The sequence below is a fragment of the Acomys minous genome, assembly GCF_964271855.1.
Source record: "Acomys minous genome assembly, chromosome: 2".
NCBI classification, from domain to species: domain Eukaryota; kingdom Metazoa; phylum Chordata; class Mammalia; order Rodentia; family Muridae; genus Acomys; species Acomys minous.
The window spans coordinates 57418360-57442547 of NC_140484.1; the positions used below are offsets into that span (position 1 = coordinate 57418360).

The 24188-nt window shown below is 52.4% G+C and overlaps 1 protein-coding gene across 1 annotated transcript in view; it reads right to left on the reverse strand.

Moving 5' to 3' along the window:
- Positions 1-6461: 6461 nt before the first annotated feature.
- The window catches only part of MUC5B (mucin 5B, oligomeric mucus/gel-forming), a 34770-nt gene continuing 17043 nt past the window's right edge, over positions 6462-24188 (reverse strand). The window contains exons 26-50 of the mRNA XM_084802814.1: positions 23471-23627; positions 22988-23116; positions 22678-22822; positions 22508-22551; positions 22234-22431; positions 17975-21803; positions 14874-17215; positions 14464-14645; positions 14019-14187; positions 13127-13383; positions 12678-12864; positions 12341-12566; positions 12060-12238; positions 11911-11980; positions 11634-11734; positions 11165-11196; positions 10737-10917; positions 10308-10412; positions 10141-10178; positions 9534-9650; positions 8833-8919; positions 8615-8737; positions 8426-8471; positions 7751-7865; positions 6462-7170 (exon numbers count right to left, since the gene is read on the reverse strand). Coding sequence (XP_084658940.1) covers positions 6981-7170; positions 7751-7865; positions 8426-8471; positions 8615-8737; positions 8833-8919; positions 9534-9650; positions 10141-10178; positions 10308-10412; positions 10737-10917; positions 11165-11196; positions 11634-11734; positions 11911-11980; positions 12060-12238; positions 12341-12566; positions 12678-12864; positions 13127-13383; positions 14019-14187; positions 14464-14645; positions 14874-17215; positions 17975-21803; positions 22234-22431; positions 22508-22551; positions 22678-22822; positions 22988-23116; positions 23471-23627 — 9249 coding nt within the window. The 3' untranslated portion in view covers positions 6462-6980. The remainder of the gene's footprint in view (positions 7171-7750; positions 7866-8425; positions 8472-8614; positions 8738-8832; positions 8920-9533; positions 9651-10140; positions 10179-10307; positions 10413-10736; positions 10918-11164; positions 11197-11633; positions 11735-11910; positions 11981-12059; positions 12239-12340; positions 12567-12677; positions 12865-13126; positions 13384-14018; positions 14188-14463; positions 14646-14873; positions 17216-17974; positions 21804-22233; positions 22432-22507; positions 22552-22677; positions 22823-22987; positions 23117-23470; positions 23628-24188) is intronic.

Consider the following 24188-nt stretch of genomic DNA (forward strand, 5'->3'; position numbering starts at 1 on the left):
AACATTCAAATGTATGAGCCTATGGGGGTCATTCTAATTCAGATCTGCATAGCTGCCAATCCAATTGCTGTTCCCCAGAGTATGTGTGGCTCAGCAGCAGAGTGCCCAGCTAGCATGCATGAGTCTGTCCAGTCATCACCCACTGCAAAAATGACACCAGGGAGAGAGAGCATGAAGACTAGATCCCAGTGTCATTTCTTGGCCATTATCCAGTTAGCTGCAAGTCTCCTTTGCCTTAGCCTCCATGCCATTGTGCTCTAAAGCTCTGCACATACAAAGCCTGCATCCTCATGCTCTGCCACAGGACCCATACCACTTTAATTTTCTTTCTTATTATCCAGCAGGCCTGGGCTGTGCCATCACTTTTCTTTTCACTGTTCTGGGTAGCGTATTGTGGTACTTTAAATAAAATGGCCCCCGTAGGCCCTTAGGGAGTGGCACTATTAAGAGGTGTGGCCTGTTGGAGTTGGTGTGGGTTTGTTGGAGGAGGTGTGTTACTAGGGGGTGGGCCCTGAGGTCTCAGATGCTCAAGTCACTCCCAGTGTGGCTGTCACTTCCTGCTACCTGTGGACCCAGATGTAGAAGTCACAGCTCCTTCTCCAGCACCACATCTGCCTACATGCAGCCATGCTTCCCACCATGACAGTAGTAGACTAGCCTCTGAAGCTGTAAGCCAACCCCAGTTAACTGTTTTCCTTTATAAGAGTTGCATGGTGCCTCTTCACAGCAATAGAACCCTAAGAAAGTTATTATTGTTGAGACTCCTGTACATACTTCATAGTAGATAAGTTAGGCTCTAGGGAAAGCGTGGTGACTTTGTGCTGCAGTTTATACAATCAGCATGTTAGGAGGTAAGCCCTCCTCTGCTGCACTCAGTCTTATGTGTATTCAAGCCTCAAGTATGCTTTGAGCACATTGTTGCCTTTGTGCCTAGGCTTTATCATGCTTTCATCTTGCTGTCTTGGGGGAGTGTAAGCCCATCTTCTCTCCGATGTGTTTAGCCTTGGGGTAGATGAAAACACAGTTAGCAGCGTCTGTGTCTGCCCTCTGCACTCATCCCCAAGCCTCGCTGTGTCTGCTTTTCTGTAGATTCCTTGAAAGCTTGCACATCCCCTGAGCTGAACCTGGAGCTGGTATCCATTTCTCACCAGTGCTCCCCCTTTTGGACCTCCCCATAATGACCAGTTCATTCTAAGCAGGATGAGATAGAAAAGATTTACATGTGTTAATTGTCTTATTGCTGTGCCCTAATACTTGACGAGAAGAAAAGTAAGGCCATCATGGAAGGCAGGATAGAAGGTCTGACTGTAAAACCTCAAGACCTGTATCCAGTGCCTCACTTTGAATGTCTACCTCTTAAAGATTCCACAACCTTCCAAACAGTACTAACAGCTGGGAATCAAGAATTTGAACACACGAGTCTGTAGAGAATATTTTACATTCAGACCACAACAGGATCAGAGGTCTGACAAAGCTTGAGCAACAGGAGTGGGGCAAGAGCAGCTGCCTCCAAAGTGACAGCAGACAGGGTAACATTGATGGCCACTGTGCCCCTCACTGAGAGCTCTGAGGCAGCGGGAGGGAGCCTCTGAGGGAACAGAGTAGGCAAGGAGAGCGAAGGGCCCTCCTCACTCCCTGCCTGGTGCCTGAGCTGAGCCTCCATGACTCCCCAGCTGCTGCTTTCTCTCCAGTCCTCCCCCACCCCATGCCACCCCACGCCCAGCTGAACCAGAGAACAGTTCATTAAGTGGAAACACTAGCAGCACATGTCCGCAGAAGATAACAAGATAGATCCAGTAATTAATGTCGTCCTCGTCAACACAATATTATTCTTTCCTATTTCCCCCAAATAGTTGATGATGTAAGCATGATTTTTGTTTTGAGATCTCTATAGAGTAGGAGACTTGAGTTTACATTATTGGTTATTTTTCAGTACTTTGGAGTATTCAAGAGATGTTTACATCTGGATTAAAATTTTGTCTCTAAACTTGGGGGTTTTTTTGTTTGTTTGTTTTTGTTTTTTTAAAAAGGATGAAGACAGGATGGCAAAATGACTCACCATGTCACTGTGTGCCTCAGGCTCCAGGACAGCTGAAATGCCAGAGAGAAGGAGAGTTCCCACCAGGCCTCTAAAGGTACAGAGCAGGCTCAGCAAGCAAGGTGTCTGTCCAGACAGTGCTGGAGAGCAGCCACAAGAATATGCACAGTGGAGGAGGCAGGAAGAAGGTTCCAGAAGGCAGGGCACAGGCAGCCAGATATTGCAAAGATATGGCATGCTAGACATCACTGGATCCAGGACATGAGCAGCAGGTTGGTGGAAAAGTAAGCGGAGTGTCAGGGAGCAGCTGCAATCTAGGGCAGTTCTTTCTGGGACTGTCCTGTGAGCACAGGCAGGGTAAGGGCCTGTGCTGGGGTTAGGGTTCTCTGACAGCTACATCCTGTCCTAGCCTCACATTTGTCCTGAACCTATCCATCAGTGGCCCAAGTTCCTTGTCTAGTCATCTCAGTGGCTGGCGGAGACCCCAAGAGTCGTCTGCTTGTGGGCACTTGCCTTGCTGTCCTCACAGCCTTTAAACTTGATCACTTGTCCCTGAAGGGGTACCCTGGGCTCCTTCTTCCTCAAGCTTCTCCTTCCTGCCTGGCTTTAGATGATGATTTGAATGAGGATGGCTCCCATAGGCTCATGAGTTTGAACACTTGGTCCCCAGTTGGTAGCCATTTGAGAAGGGGTAGGAAGTGTGGCCTTGTTGGAGTAGGTGTTACCTTTGGAAGAAGGGTGTGTGTGTGTGTGTGTGTTGGAGGGGCGGGTTGATGAATTTTAGGGTTTCAAAAGCCTGTGCTGCCTGTGGATCAGGATGGAAAGCTCTCAGCGGCTGCTCCAGCATAGCAGTCGGCCTCGCTGCTTCCTGTCATGATGATAATGGACCAAGTCTGTGATACTATAAGCAAGCCTCCAATGAAATGTTCCTGTATTAAGAGTGGCCTTGGTCAGAGTGTCTCTTCACAGCAATCAAACAGTAATTAAGACACTTCCCTCCTTCGCAAGCAGCCTCCCTCTGTGCCTGTGGTGGAGCAGATCTTACCCAGCATGCCTGTGACCTCAAGAGTAGTGTGGCCTCCTTGCCATCACATTCCCCAAATGCTATCTGTGAGGAGAACAGTATCCACTTAGTTTCCACTGTAGGGCCTTGGCAGGTCCCCCAGGCACACAAGGCAGTTGCCAAGCACCTTTTCCTGCTTACCTTTTTGCTTAGCAGTCTGAGCCCTTGAGACTCCCCTGAGCGCTTAGGAAAAGGATCAACATGACTCCCTTTTACTTTTAGTGTGTGTGTGTGTGTGTGTGTGTGTGTGTGTGTGTGTGTGTGTGTGTGTGTGTTATGTATCTACATGCATGTGGAAGTTAGTGGTCAACCTTAGGATACTGCCCACCTTGATTTTTGAGACAGAGTCTCTCACTGGCCTGGACCTCACCAAGTAGACTGGGCCGGCCGGCCAGTGGGCTCTAGGGGTCTGCCTGCCTTCTCCGCCTCCCTGGTACTAATACTGTAAGCACACAGTACGAAGCCCTGCTTTTCATGTGGGTTCTGGGGATTCACCTCAAATCCTTGTGCTTATGTAGCAAGCATTCCACCAACTGAGCCAGCTTCCTAGTCCCTGTTTAGTTTTAACTTTCATTTTCAATATTGTGTATGAGTGTATGGTGTATGTGTGCTCATGTGCATGCCACTGTGTGCATATGGAGGTCAGGGGACAACTTTTGTAGTCAGTTCTTTCCTGCCACCTTTATGCAGGTTCCAGGGATTGAACAAAGGTAGCCAAGCTGGAGTGACAAGAACCTTTACCTGTTGAGCTGTCTCCCAGCCCCTCATTTATATGTTTTTAAATGTTTAATTATTTTATGTATATGGGTGTTTTGCCTGCCTATATGTCCATGTACCATGCCCATGCCTAGTACCCGTACAGGCCAGAAGAGGGTATCAGATACCCAGGAATGAGTTACAAAAATGGCTGTGAACTACCATGTAGTTGCTAAGAATCAAAGCTGGGTCCTGTGGAAGAACAGCAAGTGCTCTGAACCACTGAGGTTTCTCTCTAGCCCCTCATTTGTATTTTGAAGGCAGCTCTACCGGCATCTTTCTGAACCACAGACCTCTGCTGTGCTATCTATGGAAACAGGACCCTGCAGCCAAGATCTATTTTAAAAGCTATGGGGTGGAAATGTAGAAACAGAAGGGAAGCACGTGGGAGGATACAGCTTTTCCTAGGCTGAGCATCACCCTTCCTTCCTCATGACTGGAGCCCCAGCAAGAACATCCTGGTACTCATCTCCAGACAACCCAGGCGCCTCCTCCTCCTCCTCCTCCTCCTCCTCCTCTCTCTCTCTCTCTCTCTCTCTCTCTCTCTCTCTCTCTCTCTCTCTCTGTCTCTGTCTCTCTCTCTCTCTGTCTCTCTCTCTATCTCTCTGTCTCTCTGTCTCTGTCTCTGTCTCTCTCTCTCTCTCTCTCTCTCTCTCTCTCTCTCTCCCTCCCTCCCTCCCTCTCTCCCTCCCTCCCTCCCTCCATCCCTCCCTCCATCCCTCCCTCCATACAGGGTCTCTATACTATGTAGCCCAGGCTGGTCTCCAACTTGGTGATCCTCATGCCTTAACCTCTAGACTGCTGGCGTTACGTGTATCTGCCACCATGTCCAGCTCCTTTTCAGTTCTTTCGCTTGGGGGAACTTCAGATATATCACCAATAATCTTAAGTCATTTATTTAAAGCCACACTATGTTACCTGCAAACCTGAGTGGACTGCTGCCTGATCCCCTTTTGTTTACTGACTCTGCTTCTTTCAGGGGTACAGAGGCCTGGTGATTTAGGAGCTAAGTGTACACTCCCTCTAAAGAAAGGTACTGTGCCTCCTGATGGACTCCTAGGCTTCCCTGTCATTGTGGGTGTACCACTAATGTCTTTTCAGAAGGGATGTCTGTCTGTTTTCCACGTAATCCACTTTGTGGTTGCAGTTTATTTTTGTCACTGTCTGTGGGGAAGAGATGCCCACACTCCTATCTAGGAGACAGAAATCTTTCTCGGAATATATTTTACGTGGACCTAAAGCTTTTTGGCTACTCATTGTGTCTTACTGTGATTTTCCCTAGGCCCTGGTCAGGCCTTATGTTTTCAGAATGGACTCTTGAGTCTACTGCCCTGGCTGGAGCAGGCCTTGTTCCTGCTAAAGCAAGGTTTTCCATCTCTTTGTTCCTCTGTTCCCCAATAGGTTAAGTGGATCAGTGACAGCACGCATTATGTTTGGCCATAGTCAGGGGTGTCCTTGACATGAAAGATCTCAACATTTGAGAGTGTCCCTGCCAAGTGATGCCCTTGACACCCAGTGAGAGTGCATTGGAGTGACTGGGGTTGAGGAACCAGCATTTTGCTGTGGCTTCATGAGAGATCAAAAGTAAGCTTAGAGAAGCTTCAGTAGCCTCCTGTCCCGTAGCACATCTGTTGGCCTCATCAGTCTCTGGGCCGTGTTTGCTGGTCCCCAGTAGGCTGTCTGCCAGACAGACCTCAGCAAGAGCATAAGAAAGGAAGGTTCACTGGCCACATCTATAGGGATCTGGGTCCCCCTATCCTAGCCACACTGAGTCTGTTTGCATCCATTTCCAGGAAGCAGAGTAGCCCAGAGCCCATACCAGGACCTGTCTGCTTACTTCTCCAGAAGCTTTTGGGGCTGTAGCTTGCCACTGTGCCTTTATCTTCCTAGGTCACAGCCCCACCATTGACTACATTCTGTATATTTAGGGATCATCTTGTACCCTTCCTACACAGTCAAGCCAGGCCATTATCTGTCCCAGATATAGGTCCCCCCTTGACATGATTTCTTCCTGCCACTCCTACTTCCGGAACCCAAGCCATAGAGCCCCGTATTTCCAACCCCTGACCCCTATGACTCCCTGCCACTCTTACGGAGTGCCCTCCACTCTGGACAGAGGAAAGGAAATTAGGGAGCCAAGGATAGCCACTTATATAGTAAGCCAGTCATTGACAGGTATCTTGAATACACTACACCTGAGGAGGCAGAACAGGACCTGGGGTCCCAGCACCACTATAGCCACAGACTCGTGGCATCTGAGCAGTGCAAAGCACCCTTCTTTATGTGTCTGCCCATTGCAGCCACCTCACTGATGGGTGCTAGCATGGCCTCCTCTGCCCACAGGCTCCTCTGTCTGTCTAGGATGTCCTGGTGTTGCCTCAGGGTGGCTGCTAGGCTGGTGTGTGGCTCTCTGGCTTGCTTTGCTCCTGCAGATGTTCTCAGTGTCCAGGCAAAGGCCAAGTACCTCTTCCATATCTACTCCTCCTAGCCACCCTCTCACCTCTCGTGTTCCAGCTGATCTATCTAGCTCTGTTCCTGGCAACTCAGAACCACAGACAGGGAGCCATGCAGAATGCACAGGAAAAGACACCAAGAGGAGACACGTAGTGCCAGGGTTTATTGCAGCTTAAGGATGGGCAAGCACAGGCCCCTCTCCAACCCCAGATCCCAGGGCCCCTCCAGCAGGCAAGCCACCTTGCCTCACATAGCTCTCTGGTAGTTGGCCATACTTGGATGGTCCCATCTGCCTTTGTGAACTTGAGATGACTGACAGAGGACTTTCTTTATGTGACAGAGGGCACACAGGCTTGCTGTGGGGAGCCCTATAGCCACAGGCTCTCTTACAGAGGCTGAGGCTGAGACAGCCAACATGGTCTTCCAAGGGCCAGATCCTCACCTGGCACCCTCCTCAAGTTGATCTTAATTGTCCCATTACCCTCCACGATGCTGTTTTCACTGAGTGCTAGGCAGAGGGAGGAGCAGAGGCAGTGGGAGCCACAGAGGGTAGTTGCGGGCCTCATGGAGCATGCCTGCCTAAGGTTTTCATGGTCAGTTGTGCAGGCTCTGCTCCAGGTAGAGGGTCATGAGGGGTTGGGGGACACAATTGCCTTCCAGCAGTGGGCTCTAGGGAGTGTTCATGGAAGTCATGGGCAGGGAGCTGCAGGCCAGGGCACAGCTGCACTCATCGATGTGGGCATAGATGTGCTGGAAGACTGTACCATTGGGACAGTGCATGGTCACAGCTACATCATGGACCTTGCTCTCCTGACAGCAGCTGCACTGATGCTCCATAGCCTGAGCCTCCATGGAGTACCTGCGAACATGGAAGGGTATTCCTCTTAGCAGTATTATGACTCATGGTCCTCTGTGGGCTCTTGATAGCCACCTGATTGTCCACAGTGCTACTTTATTAAACACAAAGCCTTATCCTTCCTGGGCTCTCTTTAAACCCTACTCCCTCCTCTGATTCTCTTCCCTTCCCTTCCTGCTAGCCCTGTTCAGACTTTCCCTCTGGACAGCCGTTTTAAGTCCTGAAGCCAGCATGTGGCCATTCCTCCTGCCTTTTCTAACACAAACTCTCAGCCTTCCCAGCTACTCCCACTCATATCTGACCACATCCCAGGGCCGTCTGGAGCCCACAGAGAGATCTGATATTGCCTGACCCCCTAAACACATTCAGACTCCTGGACCCGAGTCCCCCCCGAAAGCCAAAACCCCATTTTGTGCAGCTAAGCCAGGATTACCCCTGGCTTATGGGTCATATGCTTTAGTTAACCAGCTGTGTGTGGCCTCCTGACCCCAAGCGGGAGACAGTCTCTGTGAGACCCAAGGTGACAAGGTAGCTAACTGGTTCTGCTGTATGAACTCTCAGGGGAGGCAGGGCCCCCACTCACTTGGACATTCCAGAGCAGGAGCCCTCGCAGAAGGTGATGTTGACTGCCACCTCTGTTTCACAGCCCTTGTGTCGCAAGATGGTTGTGTTTACATGCACTTGACACGTCCTTGAGTCTGCAAAGAAGACAGGCCAATGCAGAGACCCTGGGCCCTCACTCAGAGTCCCCAGGGCTGAGAAAGCTGACCCCCTGTCATGGTTAATATTGGCTGTCAGCTTGAATCACCTAAATGACAAAGCTCTGCGAGATTCTCTAGATTAAGTTAATTTATGAGAGAGGACCCATCCTGAATGTGGCAGAGCCTCCCATGGCCTGGGGACTCAGACAGAATGAGATGGAGAAAGTGGGCTGAACACCTGCGTTCCTCCCTTCCCCTCTTGCCTCCTGACTGCAGACACAGCTCATGGTTTGCCTCTACTCCCGCTGCCGTGTCTCCCCACCATGGTGGGACTGTACACTAAAACCATGAGCCTAATACATCTTTCCTTCCTTAAATTGAGTTCATGTTTGCCACAGCAGTGAGAGAAGTAATTGGCACACCTGTCATAGCTGACCAACTCCTCCTGTTATCCTGACACTTTGGTGGGATCTGCCACCCAGTGAGAGAAACTTGTATTGCATTTGATAGGAGCTGGATGGAGCTAGAGGACTAGATGGGAGATGTCTTTAACTTACCCTCTTCTTCACAGGAATAGCAGCAACCAGTTTTCCTTAAGGTTCCCTGCAGAGCCAAGAATAGAACAGGACTGGGGCAGAGTCAGGATATGGGGTACAAGCCACAGTGACACAGACGCCTTGGGGCAGATCCTTCCAGGGGCATGATAAGGGTGGACCACCCAAAGGCAGGGCCTCCCAGGCACATACCCTACAGTTGGACACATCAGGGCAAGGTGTGGGGCTTGGGGTGAGTACATAGGTTCCATTCTCAGTCCTACAGTGGTACACAGTGCAGTTGTCCGTGCGACTGTTCACCCAGGTCTCATTGGGCTGAAAAGCAAATCACACAACAGAGGTCCAGATAGGGTTCTATTTGTAGTTGAGACCTGCTCAAGGGAGGGTCTCCCCACACCCTCGCCTATTACCTGTACTGCCAGGCCCTCTGGGGTGAGGCAGGCATCCTGTACACACTCTCCGCAGCACTGCTCTGGCACTAACGTGTACTTGAAGCCCTGCAGGGATAGGAGAGCCAGTCAGGTCTCTCAGTCATCCCAGCCACTCTTCCTAGAACATTCTAGGGAACCTAGGTCTCCTTAGCAGGAACTGCAGAGAAGTCCTGTCTTGCTGTGTTGCTCCCCCTTCCCAGGTCTTGCAGCTTATGTCACCTGCTTCTGAGCCTCTCTTTGTCTCTTTGTCTATGGCGGGGGTTCTCAACCTTTGTAGTGCGGCAACATTTTAACACAGGTCTTCCTGTTGTGGTGACCCACTCCCATAAAATTATTTTGTTGCTACCTGATTGTAGTTACATAACTGTAACTTTGCTACTGTTGTGAATCGTAATGCAAATATCTGGTAACAGGATATCTGATATGTGACCCCTGTGGAAGAAAGGGTCATTTGGCTCCCAGAGGGGTCGTGATCCCCAGGTTCAGACCCCCTGGTCTACTGGTACTGTACTAGACCTGCTCTAGCTGTCTTGTCAGCCTGCAGGCCCTGCCCGCCAGTCTTCCCCCTACTTTTCCCTTTGGAAATGAACAAGACCTCACAGTGACGGTGAATTGGAGGACTCGTGATGATAGGCTTCCATGCGCAGCCTCTCAGGGTGTGTGCTGGGTCACAGGCTCACCTGGGAACAGGCGCTATTACAGAGGATCTCTCTACATTCTACTCTTGGTTCTTCATCGCTCTCGGAGGAGCAGGTACACGTTTGGCAGGGTGCATCCCCTGGGAAGATTGCACCGACCTAGAGCAGAGGAGAAGAGTGGCACTGAGAGAAGGCAAGGGGGTGGGTGAGTACAGCAGGTGAAGACTTGTAACTGAGTCCAGGTAGGACCCATAGGACCCAGATCTTTTCCCCCAAGGTGTGGTTGTTCCCCTAGTTAAACACAGCTATCCAATGAGCAAGGAAAGCAGTAATCTGGGAGACCCAAAAGCTGACCACTCACATGTGGCATATGTAGTAGCCCCTCATGCCACAGCTCTACACACACACACACACACGCATGCACACACATATACATACACACATGCACATGTACTTATGTACATACATACATACATACATACATACATACATACATACATACAAACAAATGGCCTTATGCCCAGACCCCCTCTTCAGATCTGCCCTCATGGCAAGAATGTTGAGACCAGGAGCAGGGACTGGGGAGCACGGGTTTGCTACCCGCCTCAGCCCATCCCTGCTATCCATCCTACCTGTGCTGAGCTCTTACCCCATAGATGGTGTCATTGTATGTGCACAGCTTGGGTCCTGAAAGGACAGGGGATTGAGTATGCATCTAGGCAGTGGGGAAAAAACCCTCAATCCTCCCCATCCCTGAACACCACTGCAGCCAGTCTCAGTGCCGCTTCCCTGTGCCTCAACCCCATTGCTACTCACGACAGCTGGAGCTGGGACAGCAACTGCCGTTCTCACGGGTGTGGACCAGCTCATGCCCTGGATCACACTTGGGCAGACTCTCGGGGCAGGTGGTTACATTGCAGACTGTAGAGAGGTGGCCCTGTCAGGATGCTGCCCATTTTGACCCCCGCCCCTCCCTGGCACCATCTTCTCCCTTTCTGGACATACTGGCCTCTGGTGCCATTTTTCCTTGGAACCTAGGATGCCTCATGGCTTTTCTGGGTTTCATCGAGTCCCCTCACCCTTTCATCCCCTTGGTCCTCACCAGTTCTCTGCTTTTTTAGGCACCAGCTTTATTTATTTATTTTTTTCATGAAAAGCTGCAGTATCTTAAGACCATCCTCACATGAATAGCCCAACATAGCTAAGCTAGAGTGTGACTCTCCTGTGTCCCCAGTAGATGCTCACCACACACTGTCTCAGGGCAGCATGGATTGTCAGCGCTGGTCCTAGTCACAGTCACAAAGCCTGCTTCTGTGCACTGTGGGAGCCCATCCTGGTTCTCACACTTTATTGGCTCACACTGTACTGACACGGAGCTGGGGTCACACACACATGCCTGGCAGTTGCTGATCCAGTGTTCTCCAGGCTGAAACAAGCCAAATCAGGATCTCCGAAGGCTCAGAGGCCCTAAAGTCCCTGGTCTGTCTTACTGAATTCGACTCTAGGTTGTAGTTTACCATAAGCAGGTTAGCCTTTTGCTGCCCAGAGGGTCAGCATGAAGGAAGCCCAGGAGCCCCACCTCAGCCTCCTGGGCTATGAAGGGTCAGCCAGCCCCCTCCCTCCCTCCTTCCTGCTCTATAGCTCAAGCTGGCCAGGGGAGCAGCACCACTCACAAACTTGGGTAGCCCATCTGGTCCCACGCAGGCTGGAAAGAAATGAGTATGGTTGTTATTGAAGATGATAGGGCTCAATGCCAGGCAGAAGGGGGCCATAGGCTGAGAAAATGGCGCTCTTAGCCCCAGCCACATGCATCCCAAGCCAAGACCTCTATCTTCTCCCAGAATGGAACAGAAGATCCTAGAGAATTCTGAGGGTGTCAGGTCCCAGAGACAGTGATGAGGTTGGATGTTGAAAGTCTAGCTCTTCATGCAGTGAGGGAAGGCAGCTTCTCTGGCCAGCCCCAAGCAGCAGTTTCCTTTTGATAGCTGCAGGACCCATGGCCTTAGTAGGATCCACTCTCATACTAGTCAGGCAGAACAGGATCTGCACAGGTGTTGGATTCTGGCCTGGCAGGTGAGAACAGACCCTATAGGGGACAGAGGTAGGGTGAGGTTTGTCCCATGTTAGGTAAGTGGCACTTACGACACTCTGGCACACAGATGTCCATGCGTGAGTTGAAGAGGAGCTGATTCTCAGGGCAGAAGCAGCCCTCTGCCAGCATCCCAGTTGAAACATTCAGGGTCCTAGTGTGAGTAGGAGCAGCAGAGTGTTGGACCAGAAATCAGGTGGCACCTCCAAGAGCCAGTTGTGGGTAGCCCAGGAAGTTCTAGGCTAGGGGTCTCCACAGGCTCAGACCCTTCAGGCATGCCTGGGAGACCAGCTGCTACCCATCACTCCCCATTACTAAGATGGCACTCACCTGGAACTGCAGGATGCTGGATGCAAGGGTCCACAAGGCCTGTACTCCTTAGTGGATGGGCAGGAGAGGTCTGTGGGCACACAGTGTCATCAGACAGGCTCTGAAGAACCAAGAAGGCTTGATCCCTAGGTTGGAAGCTCCCAGCTTACCACAGAGCCCTCCAGTGGCGTTGCGCCAGTTGGTGCATACACCCTGGGTCCGACAGAGTGCTGCATAAGCCTCCAGGCTCTGACAGAGTGTGTCAGTAAAATTGGCATTGCAGTGGTCACTGACACAGGTTCTGAAGAAGGCATCTGGAGGGACGAGCCTGTGGCACTCAGCAAAGACCCTATAACAGTGAGTGATGATCAGGGATAAGAGCTCAGGGCCCAGCACGGAGGCTAGCCGAGGGGACCGCTGCCCAGGCCCACCGCCCCAAAGACCGACTCACTGGCTCATCATCAGCTCACAGAGAGGTGCAGAGGGGCATGGGGTGGAGGTGGGCGTACTGGACACTAGAGACTGGGGAGTGGTGCTTGGGGGACGGGTAGGCTGAACTAAGCAGTCGTTGCTGCTGTTCCCAGACACCAGCCATTCTTTGGCCATGTCCTGGCAGTTGGAAGCTATGGTGCCATCAGGCCGGCGGCAGTCATCTGTCTGGCTGTTTGTGCAGGTACCTGGTGAGTAGGGTGGGGACAATAATGAGCCTCTCACTGTTTTCTGTAGACCAGTTCCTCTCCCTGGCCCCTGTTCATAGAAACAGAATGAGCCAGGTCATGCGCACTCACCACACTGGCCCTCAGTATTGTTGCTGAAGTATCTGTAGGGCAACCATATCTGGAAGATGTGCCCATCAAAGGTAATGCTGGTGTCAATGGTGGGAATGTTGACACTCATCGTGGTGGCCCCGCTCAAGGACACAGTCACGCCATTCTTACTGAAGCCTGAACGTATCCACATTTCGTCCCATATAACCTGGGGGCGTCCAGGGGGAGACAATAAGTCAGGTGGCTGGTTAGGCAGGATGTGCTACTTTGGGAGTTCTGCCTCCCAAACACTAGGAACATTCCTGTGTTCTCCTCAGTCTAGAGCTAGGAGTTTATTCTTTGTCTTTGGGCCATTTTTGCAGAGGGGAGAACACTCTCAGTCTCAGAGCTTTCACCTTTGCCTCTGTCACCCCATACCTAGGCCTGTGTTTGCAATGTGGTGTGGGGGCTCTGCCTATCACTAGACTCACCAGGCTCTCCTCCTTCCCACTGACAGTGGCAGTGATGGTGAGAACAATCTCTGTGGAGTTATAGTAGACGCTCAGGGCGCGGGGACAGGAGGTGACATCGGTGGTAGCCCCACAGTAGTAGCTGTGAGCAAGGATGCTCAGGTTGCCATGGTGCGGGTGGATCTCTCTCATGAGCACCGATGTACAGTTGTCCAGGAAAGTGTAGGAGGTGCCATCAAATGTCAGGTAATGTGAGTACCCCCATCCGCTGCAGAAGCCTACAGGAGACCACAGTTATAAGGTCACCTCCCAGCCCTGTCACCTAGCTCCTCCTCTAGAACAATAGTTGCTTCATAAATAAGATAGGTTGTCTCCCAAGTCATGTCTATTGTGATGTTGGTCTTAAAATTAGGGCCATCCCAAATCGCCTGGGTGCCCCTTGATCTTAATGACAGTGTACTTATAAGTGACAGGAGAGACAGACATGGAGCAGAAGGCCATAAGAAGACAGACGCAGAGTGGAGTGATGAAGCCACAAACCAAGGATTCCTGTAGCCCTTAACTGGGAAAGGCAGGAAGGACCCTCCGTAGGAGTGTGGCCCTACTTGCTTTGATCTGACTCTAGCTTGGGGATGGGAGACCCTAAGAGTTTACTCTTCTAAGTCCCGAGTTTGTGTCTTTTAACACTCAGTAATAGAAGTTGTCATCAGGACCGTGGGAATGGGTTCACACTGTGGCTTTTTGCACCCTACCCTTTCCTGGACACAGCCCCTGTCTGTGCCTGCCTGTGCACTCCCTGCCTGCAGCCTAGCACAGCATTTACATGTGCTGCCTGAGATTGACAGACCCTGAGATCAAATGCCCTGATCCTGTCCCATCTTGCTGAGCTGTCCCGCGCCTGCCCTCTGCTCACATTCACACTCATAATGGAAGTGGCAAGGCTCCTGGTCCCACACTTTGATGGGCAAGTGCTTGTTGACACAGGTGACATTGTCCACAGGCTTTGGCTCTAGGAGGATGATTTGATTGTTGCCCTGGCACGTGGCCACTGTACAGTTCTCCAGGGTCCAAGATTCATTCACCTGAGGCAAAAGATAAGCAGAGTGATCACCTGGAGCTCATGTGGGGACCCCAAGCCGTCCTGCCAGTAGCTCCAGGTCCCTACAGCTCTGAATCCCAGAAGGCAGCTAGTGTCTGCTGATCAAGACCCCAGAGCCTGTGCATCTCTCAGCAGGAGTTACTGGAAGAGACAGGCCATTGAGATGGGCCACAGAATGGGGGTAGTGCTGGCCATTAGCCATGGCTCAATGCAGACCCACACCACATCACAGGGAGGTTGAGGGAGAAGGGAAGCCCACCTTCCGGGGAGGGATGGCATTATCACAGCCAGGAAGCAGGGGAGACAAAGGCTCAGGAGTAGAGGGCACTGGAGGTGAAGAGGAGGGGCAGGCACCCCGGAAGCGGTCGACATCACAGTCCTGGCTGCAGATAGCATAGAATTGGCAGCCAGCTCCATCAGTCTTATTGTAGATGACATCCCCTGTGAAGGAGAAAATCACAGAAAGACATAGCCACAGCCCTGCTGAAGAGGCAGGCTAGTGCCAGGGCAGACATAGGGTACAAGGCTGTGCAATGAGTGAAAAAGGATATTGTCCAGGGAGAGTATGGCTGAACTTCACGTGTATGAAAGGTCTCATAGCTCCCAAAGCTGTTAGGCCCAGGTTGACAAGGGACGTTGGGTAAAGAGAACATGGACTTTTCTACTCACCAGGTGAGAACAGCTGTCCAAAGGCCTGGCAGAAACAGCGTGACGGGGTAAATGTTTGGCTGGAAAAGACAGTAGGCCTGAGGGTACTGAGGCCCGATGGAGAAGCAGTAGACACACTGAAGGTCACCTGGCTGCTGGGGGAAGCATGAGGGGTGTGAGTAATCCTTGAGGGAGAGGAGGGGGCCACAATGGGGCCGGTGGCTACAGGTGACGTCCCAGTGGTCAAAACTGGGGAGGTGTGAGCAGATGCTGGGGAAGAATGGGCCGCCATGGAGCTGGGGACCACAGGTAAAGAAGTCATGGTATATGAAGCTGTGGAGGTGTGCCCAGACAGCAGGTGAGAGGTAGAAGGAGCAGTGGAGGTGGTAGCCATAGGTGATGTGCTGCAGTGGCTGTAGTTGTCACAGCAGAGAAAGCGGACATGGTAGTTGTCACAGTACTGCAAAGGTCCCGATTGGTTGATATTTTTGCATATCAGCCCAAATCGCACATCACACAGGACCACCTGCTCTAGACTTTGCAGAGGCTTGTCTGGCTCCTTCTCAGAGCGGCACTGAATGTCCTTGGGCTTCTCACAGAAGACATAGCCAACCTCACGTAACACTGCGTAGACCTCAAAGTCCCCACCTCTGGGGCCAGGGTTGGGGTAGTCTGCATCAAACCAGTCTGTCCATGCACAGTGAGGTGCACAGCTGGAGTCATGAAATGTGGTCCATGTAGATGCTTGGGTGCTTGGCACTGGGGAGCTGAAGGGGGGTTTGCTCTGAAAGGTAGACTCAGTGCTTGAGGACACTGAGGTTGTGAAGGGGACCAGGGGACTATGGGTAGACCAGGGCAAGGCTGACTTGATGGTACTGGAAGAGGTGCTAGGACAGTGGCTGTAGTCATCACAGCAAAGCACACGGATGCGGTAGTTGGAGCACACACTAAAGGGCCCCAGCTGGTCCACGTTCCTACACACCAGACCAAAGTCCACACTGCAGTTGACCACTTGCTTCAGTGGACCCACACTGGGTGGATCCACAGTGTCACATTCTAAGTCCAAGGGCTTTTCACAGATTGTAATTCCAGCTGCTCTAATATTGGCATAGGTCTCAAACTCCCCTCCAGAACTCCCAGGGATAGGAAGGCTCTGGTCCATCCAGTCTGTCCAGGTGCATCGAGGCTTGCAGCCTGTGGAGCTGGAAGGCAGAGTGGAGACACCTGTAGTACTGGTCCTCAGCAGAGATGAGGTCTGAGATTCTTTGAGAGGACTTGTGGGCACAGAGGTGGCTGGAGTGCTGGTGGGGGCAGTAGAAGTAGACCAAGAAGTATTTGTGGCAGTGCTAGAGACTCTTACGGTGATAGAAGTTCCTGGCATTAGGGATGACCCCGCAGTGGTGGCAGTTCCCAGCGTTGGAGCTGACCCTGCAGTGGTGGCAGTTCCTGGCATTAGGGATGACCCCGCAGTGGTGGCAGTGCCCAGCGTTGGAGTTGACCCTGCAGTGGGGGTAGCTCCCTGGCAGTGGCTGACATTGCAGCACAGCACTTTGATCATGTAGTTGTAGCACATTTTGAAAGTGCCTTTCTGGTCCCGGTTGAAGCACACCAGACCGGAACTGACGTCACACTTCACGTTCTGACCCAACTTGTCCAGGCTGACTTTGAGGTAGTTCTCGGCCACACACTTGATGTCCTGAGGCTGTGCACAGATTTTTATTCCGGTGGTCCTGATCCTCTCATATGTCTCGATGTCCCCTCCCTGAATGTCAGACGTGGGGTAGTCTGTGTCGATCCACTCTGACCACTGACATTGGGGTTGGCAGGTGGTGGAGGTTTCGGGGCTGCTGACTGAGTGTGCAGAAGATGCAGGTCCTGTGTGGAAAGTGTTGGTAGCCAGACTCTGGGCACTTTTTGAGGAGGTGGTTGCTTTGGTGGAATGTCCTTGTCTTCCTGATAAAGTGGTGGCCATGGTGGGGACCTGTTTGCTGACTTCAGGCTTATTCATGGTTAATGTGGGCTGAACAGCAGTTGTACTAGGGCAGTGGCTATAGTCGTCACAGCAAAGCACACGGATGCCATAGTTGAAGCACATTTTAAAGTCATCTGTCTGGTCCTCATTTTTACAGACCAGCCCTACCTCCAGGCTGCACCTTACAACTTGGCCAACTTTATCAATGCTCACTGCAGGGTAGTTCTCTGCCCGACACTCAATCTTCTTTGGTGCCTGGCACAAATTCTTACCAGAGGCCCTGATGTTCTCATAGGTCTCCATGTCCCCTTTTGCAGCTCCTGAAGTGGGTGAGTCCACATCAAACCACTCAGTCCACTTACACTTGGGCTGGCAGGGTGTCATGCCCTGGCTGGTGGTGGCCGGAGTCATGGTTACCGGCAGTGTCTGTGTCAAAGGTGTACTGGTGGGTAACTCCTTTATACCTGTAGTCAACTGCAGGGTTGTGGCCAGAGGTTTTGAGGAGACACTGCCAGCTATACCAGTAGATAGTGTTGTCCAGATTCCAGTTGACGAAGTCTGTTTTGTTGTCAAGGCAGGTGTTGACTGTAATGTCGCAGGCAAGATCTTGAGTGTTGTACGGACAGAAGAGACCCTACCTGGGCTGCTGGTGGCCTTAACAGTTGAAACATGAGGGGAGCTCCGGCCAGAGGACGGAACAAGGGTGGTAGAGTGGCTAGAGCCTGTCAGACCTTTTGAAAGGCTTGTCACTACTGTGATAGAGGCTGAGTGAGTACTGGCCACAGACAGGCTAGTGTTCAGAATAGAACTGGAGGACAGGGTCTGGGTAGTAGAGGTGGCAGTTCCCAGTGTTGGAGATGACCCTGCAGTGGTGGCAGTTCCCAGTGTTGGGGATGACCCTGCAGTGGTGGCAGTTCCCAGTGTTGGGGATGACCCTGCAGTGGTGGCAGTTCCCAGTGTTGGGGATGACCCTGCAGTGGTGGCAGTTCCCAGTGTTGGGGATGACCCTGCAGTGGTGGCAGTTCCCAGTGTTGGGGATGACCCTGCAGTGGTGGCAGTTCCCAGTGTTGGGGATGACCCTGCAGTGGTGGCAGTTCCCAGTGTTGGGGATGACCCTGCAGTGGTGGCAGTTCCCAGTGTTGGGGATGACCCTGCAGTGGTGGCAGTTCCCAGCGTTGGAGCTGACCCTGCAGTGGGGGTAGCTCCCTGGCAGTGGCTGACATTGCAGCACAGCACTTTGATCATGTAGTTGTAGCACATTTTGAAAGCGCCTTTCTGGTCCCGGTTGAAGCACACCAGACCGGAACTGACGTCACACTTCACGTTCTGATCCTCCCTCTCCAGGCTGGATTCGAGGTAGTTCTCGGCCACACACTTGATGTCCAGAGGCTGTGCACAGATTTCTATTCCAGCGGCCCTGATCCTCTCATATGTCTCAATGTCCCCTCCCTCAATGTCAGACGTGGGGTAGTCTGTGTCGATCCACTTTGTCCACTGACATTGGGGTTGGCAGGTGGTGGAGGTCTCGGGGCTGCTGACTGAGCGTGTGACTGTGCTGGGTGTTGAAGTGGGCCCGGTCTGTATGCTGAGCTCTGCTGTGGTGCTGGCTGAGGGAGCTCCAGTGAGCCCTGGGGTGGTCTTGGCATGTGGCCTTGAGGACAGGGTCTCAGTAACTGCTCTGGTCATGGAGGCAGCTATGGCTGGACTCATGGTAGTGCTTCCAGGAGGAGTAATGGAGGGTCCAGGTGTGGTCAGGGAGGTAGACGAGTGTGTTTTGCTGGTGAGATTCGTGCTTATTGCTGTGGCTGAAGATGTTATGGTGACAGGGGGGCGACTAGGCAACACAGAGTGACTTTCGGAGAAGTCATTGGTGGTTACTGTTTGAGGCCTGTTCGTTGTCATCGTGGTAGAGATGGGATGGATGGATTTGGTGACCAGGGATGAAGTGATAGTGGGCAGGCTGTTCCACAATGTGGTTGTGGTTCTGGAGAGCCCTGTGCCAGCGGAGGTCGTCAGCTTGGTAGTACTGGGAACACTGGAGGAGGCTGTCCACGCAATTGTGCTCGGTGTTTCTGAGTGTGTCTCCTTTGAGCTTGGGAGGAGGCTGGTGGGAGAGGCTGAAAGGGTAGAGAGACTAGAGATGGAGAAACTCCCGGCAGTCTCAGTTGTGGCAAGAGAGACAATGCTTTCCATTCTAGGGGAAGATGGTCCCCCGTGGGTTGTGAGTGAAGTTAAGGGCATCGGCTCCTCTGATGGCCACTTGCTTGTGGAAATGGAGCCTGTGCTGGGAAATCCAGGTGCTGATGTGGACATGGTAGACGGTGGTCCTGCTGTGACAGGGGATGCAGTCTCTTGGGTGGAGGTGGCAGACAACGACCCAGTTGTGCTTATACAGCTGGCATCTTCCTCGCAGCAGAGCACACGGATATGGTAATTGAAACAGGTTTGGTTGTCGGCCTGCTTGCTGTTCCTGCAGATGAGTCCAAAGTCCACATTGCAAACCACTTCCTGGCCCAGCTGCTGGAAGGACATGTTGGGGAAGAGGATGGCCTCACATTCAATGTCCACAGGTTTCTTGCATATCTGGATACCTGTCTTGTTTGTTATATGGTAGTAGGTCTCAATGTCTCCCCCAAATTGTCCAGGTTGGGGCTTGTCACTGTCCAGCCAATCGGTCCAGGTACACCGAGGTGTACAACCCGTGGAAGTGGTCCCTGTGGGTGTAAGGGTAGATAGCAAGGATGTGGTCGGAGTTGCCTCGGGTGTCACTGTGGCTATAGAAGAAGGCACAGTGGGGATTATAGTTATTCCAGAAGAAGAAAATAACTCTCTGGTGCTGGTGCTGGTGGTCAAGCTGGACACAGGCCAGGAAGGGTGTGTGGCTGTCCTGGAAGTGGCAGTGGTGGCAGTTCCCGGTGTTGGGGATGACCCTGCAGTGGTGGCAGTGCCCAGCGTTGGAGTTGACCCTGCAGTGGGGGTAGCTCTCTGGCAGTGGCTGACATTGCAGCACAGCACTTTGATCATATAGTTGTAGCACATTTTGAAAGCGCCTTTCTGGTCCCGGTTGAAGCACACCAGACCGGAACTGACGTCACACTTCACGTTCTGATCCTCCCTCTCCAGGCTGGATTCGAGGTAGTTCTCGGCCACACACTTGATGTCCTGAGGCTGTGCACAGATTTCTATTCCAGCGGCCCTGATCCTCTCATATGTCTCGATGTCCCCTCCCTCAATGTCAGACGTGGGGTAGTCTGTGTCGATCCACTTTGTCCACTGACATTGGGGTTGGCAGGTGGTGGAGGTCTCGGGGCTGCTGACTGAGCGTGTGGCTGTGCTGGGTGTTGAAGTGGGCCCGGTCTGTATGCTGAGCTCTGCTGTGGTGCTGGCTGAGGGAGCTCCAGTGAGCCCTGGGGTGGTCTTGGCATGTGGCCTTGAGGACAGGGTCTCAGTAACTGCTCTGGTCATGGAGGCAGCTATGGCTGGACTCATGGTAGTGCTTCCAGGAGGAGTAATGGAGGGTCCAGGTGTGGTCAGGGAGGTAGAGATGGTTGCCGTGCTGGACAGGGATGTCTTTGAGGTTGTTACTGAGAGTGTGTGGGTGGTGTGGGGACTGCTGGGAGGCAGGGAGTGCCCCTGAGAGGTGGACCTGGTCGTCACTGCTGATGGGGTGCCAGAGGATTCTAGACTTTTGGGATGCTGGGTGCTCACTGAGGTGGCTGTCAGAGGAGTGCTGGGTGCAGATGACACACTTGTAGTCAGGGTCCCAGAGGTGGGCATCTCTGAGATGTGGAAGCTGGTGCCTGAGGGAGACCAGGACTCAACTGGACTAGTACTGGGATAAGGTTTGGAGGACAGAATCTGCGTAGTAGAGGTGGCAGTTTCTGGTGTTGGCGTTGACCCTGCCGTGGTGGCAGTTCCCAGTGTTGGAGCTGACCCTGCAGTGGGGGTAGTTCCCTGGCAGTGGCTGACATTGCAGCACAGCACTTTGATCATGTAGTTGTAGCACATTTTGAAAGCGCCTTTCTGGTCCCGGTTGAAGCACACCAGACCGGAACTGACGTCACACTTCACGTTCTGATCCTCCCTGTCCAGGTTGGATTCGAGGTAGTTCTCGGCCACACACTTGATGTCCTGAGGCTGTGCACAGATTTCTATTCCGGCGGCCCTGATCCTCTCATATGTCTCGATGTCCCCTCCCTCAATGTCAGACGTGGGGTAGTCTGTGTCGATCCACTTTGTCCACTGACATTGGGGTTGGCAGGTGGTGGAGGTCTCGGGGCTGCTGACTGAGCGTGTGGCTGTGCTTGGGGTTGAAGCGGACCCGGTCTGTGGTATTGGCTGGGAGCTGAACGTTGTGTGCATCGTGGTCTCTGTAACTGTTGTAGTCCAGGTAGGGCTGGATGTGGAGAGGCTGCTGACAGTGTGCCCGGACAACATAGGATGTGAAGTGTCCCTGCTTTTTGAGGTGAAAGGCAGTGTTTGGCTTGAGCTATAAATCGTATCCAAGGATGTCTCTTTTCCTTCTGTGGTCCAGGAGGGACTAGGCTGGAATTTTGAGGATGCTGTGTGAGTGCTGAGAGTGGACAAAGAGGGTTCTCTACTCATTCCAGGCTGGGAGTGAGTGGTACTTGTGCCCAAGGTTATAGAGGAAGTACAGGGCACATATTCACAACACAGAACCCTCAACTCATAGTTGTAGCAGAGTGGGGGGCTCTGCTCACTGTTGAAGCATGTTAGCCCCAAGAATGGGTCACAGTTCACCTTCTGACCCAGCTTCTGTAAATCCATGCTGGGGAAGTACTTTGCACGGCACTCGATAGCAGAAGGGGTTTGACACACCTGGTACCCTTTCTGCCTCAGGATCTCTAATGTTTCAAAGTCCCCACCTGTTGTGCCAGGTTCTGGGTGGTCCTCATCATACCAAATCGACCAGTGACAGACTTCGTGGACACACACGGTGGACACAGTGTGAGCTGAGCCTGTGGGAAAGTGATGAAAGACCCTGGTCAGCTCCTCTTAGCTCAATGTAAGGCAACAGATGGCTCTTCACCTTAATGCTGGTTAGGATTATTCCTGACCTGGGTCCAGGACCTAGCGGTCAGGCCGGAGGGATCTCACTGACTGAAGGGGGATACACCAAAGACAAATGGAGCCTGGAAACTGCTGTGGCCTCTGGTAGCAGCTCTACAGTTATGCCAAGTCTTCTTGGGGAAGCGTAGAAGGAGGGGGGTGAGGGTCATGGGCATCAGGCAGAGGCTGGGCTACTGGACAAGTGGGTAAGGATGTCTCTGCAGCTGGAGGTCTTGACAACTTGTCATCTTCCCTTAGCCCAGATGTGCCCAAGCCTCTCCCTGGGTCAACTATTAGCTTAGGGTCCAAGGGCTCCCATAAAATCGGGTGTGGGCTTACCTGTTGTGGCAAGGGGTGCCAGGGTGGTGGTGAATGTGAAGGGTGTGGTAGACAGGGCTTCAGGGCACTCTTCAGTTGTGCGTACTATCGTCCCATTGTCTTTGCAGATGGCCACTAGGCAGGCACCAAGGCCATCCGTGGTGTTGTAGACAACATCGTTGTAGTGGTAGGTATGGCCGTCATAGACGCATGTGCAGGCTGGGGGTTACGTGAACTGACTTAGTTTACTCAGCCTCCAGCCTTCCTCTAGCCCCCAACCCACAGCCTTCCTTACCTGTAAGGTTGTGAACACACTGTAGGCCACTGGGGGTGCAGAGACTGGAGGGAAGACAGGGGTTCTGAGGGTCTATGGGAAACCCCTAGCTAACACCTACTTTAGCCCTCCTTGCCCTCTCCCAACTACCCCAAGTCTCTACCCTCTTTCATCCCTGGCTCCTTTCTCACCAGCTCTGGCAATTCTCAGCTGTAGGGACCTGTGTGCCGATGTCATGGTGGTTCCCGTCACCATCATAGCAGCCACACTGGGCCACACACTTCATCTGGTCCTCATTGAAGAAAGGCTGGCTGGGTGGGCACTGTGGGTAGCAGCCTGGAGAAGGCAGGGATGGCGTTGATTTTCCATCCTCTCAGGCATGCATGTATATATCCACCCCCCCAGTCAGTGGCAGAGAACTCCTAGTACACTAGGTCTGCCCTAAAGCTACCATGCATAGGTTATGGCCTAAAGGCCTCTACCAGAATGTTCTGCCCTCACCTTCCAGGCCTGGCAGGTCAACAAGGCAGTGTCCATCTGGGTTCCGACAGGTCTTCAGACAGGGGGCTCCACAGGCCTGGTAATGCCACTCGCATTCCCCATGAGGGTTGTAGTAGTCACAGAAAAGAGCTGAACACAGAGGGCAGAGCTAAACAGGTGCCCACGAGGCCTCATGATGGCCTGCACCCAGATATATAGACCTTGGGCTACGCAGATGACCACCTTGGGTTCATTCCTTAACCCAGATCCTGGAGGCCCCAGGCCCAGCTACCTCCTATCAGGTATCAAAGAACCACGCATATATAGATGTGTGGGCACGTGCATAAATATACATGTACACCAATACACACACACACGTGCACACATGCATGTGCCACACACATGCACACACATGTCAGAATGGCCAGAATCCAAGGTACAGTGGCTGCTACCCACCTCATTCTCAGTCCCACCCTTCAGTATCATAGGCAGAGCCCCACTCACGGCAGATGTCTGGTGTCCTCCAGGACAGGCACACCCCCATATCACGGCAGGCCTGGGCATAGGCAGCCACAGCAGTGCAGAAACACTCGCAGTCACCCCCTGAGTCACAGGCACACACATCATGCACACAGGCTTCGTAGTATTTTGTAGAGTCGACCTGAAATGGAGGGGCCAAAGTGGCAGTCAGGGGGAACAGCAATGTCGCTGAGGTCAGGAGGCAGCTGGGTGTGGGGGAGGATGTGGAGCTAGCTGTAGTCCAAGCCACACACTATGGGAATCCTGCTCTGGTGTTGTGTATGCTGTCAGAGTATCCCAAGTGGGAACTGCCCAAAGCTACCTTTCTCACTCACTGGTGCACCTGCACACTTACACACCTGCCACTTGTGTACCCATATACCTGTGTTCTTGCACATGCTCACCTGACAGCTTGTACACCTGCCTGAATGCCTGCATGCCTGCATGCCTGTCCATATCATGTGTATATTTATACATTTGGCCACTTGCGCACTTGCTTATATGTCTATCTGCACACCTCCATACCCACTTGCCTATATAGCTGTTCATCTGTGCACCTGCACACCTGTGAAGCTGTATACTTTCCCACTTGTGCGCATGCCTGAACGTATACCAGTGCGCCTGCCTACCTGTGAACCCGCCCACCTGTGCATACGCATACCTGCCCTCCTTACTGCTTGTATATCTGCCTGCCTGTTGATCT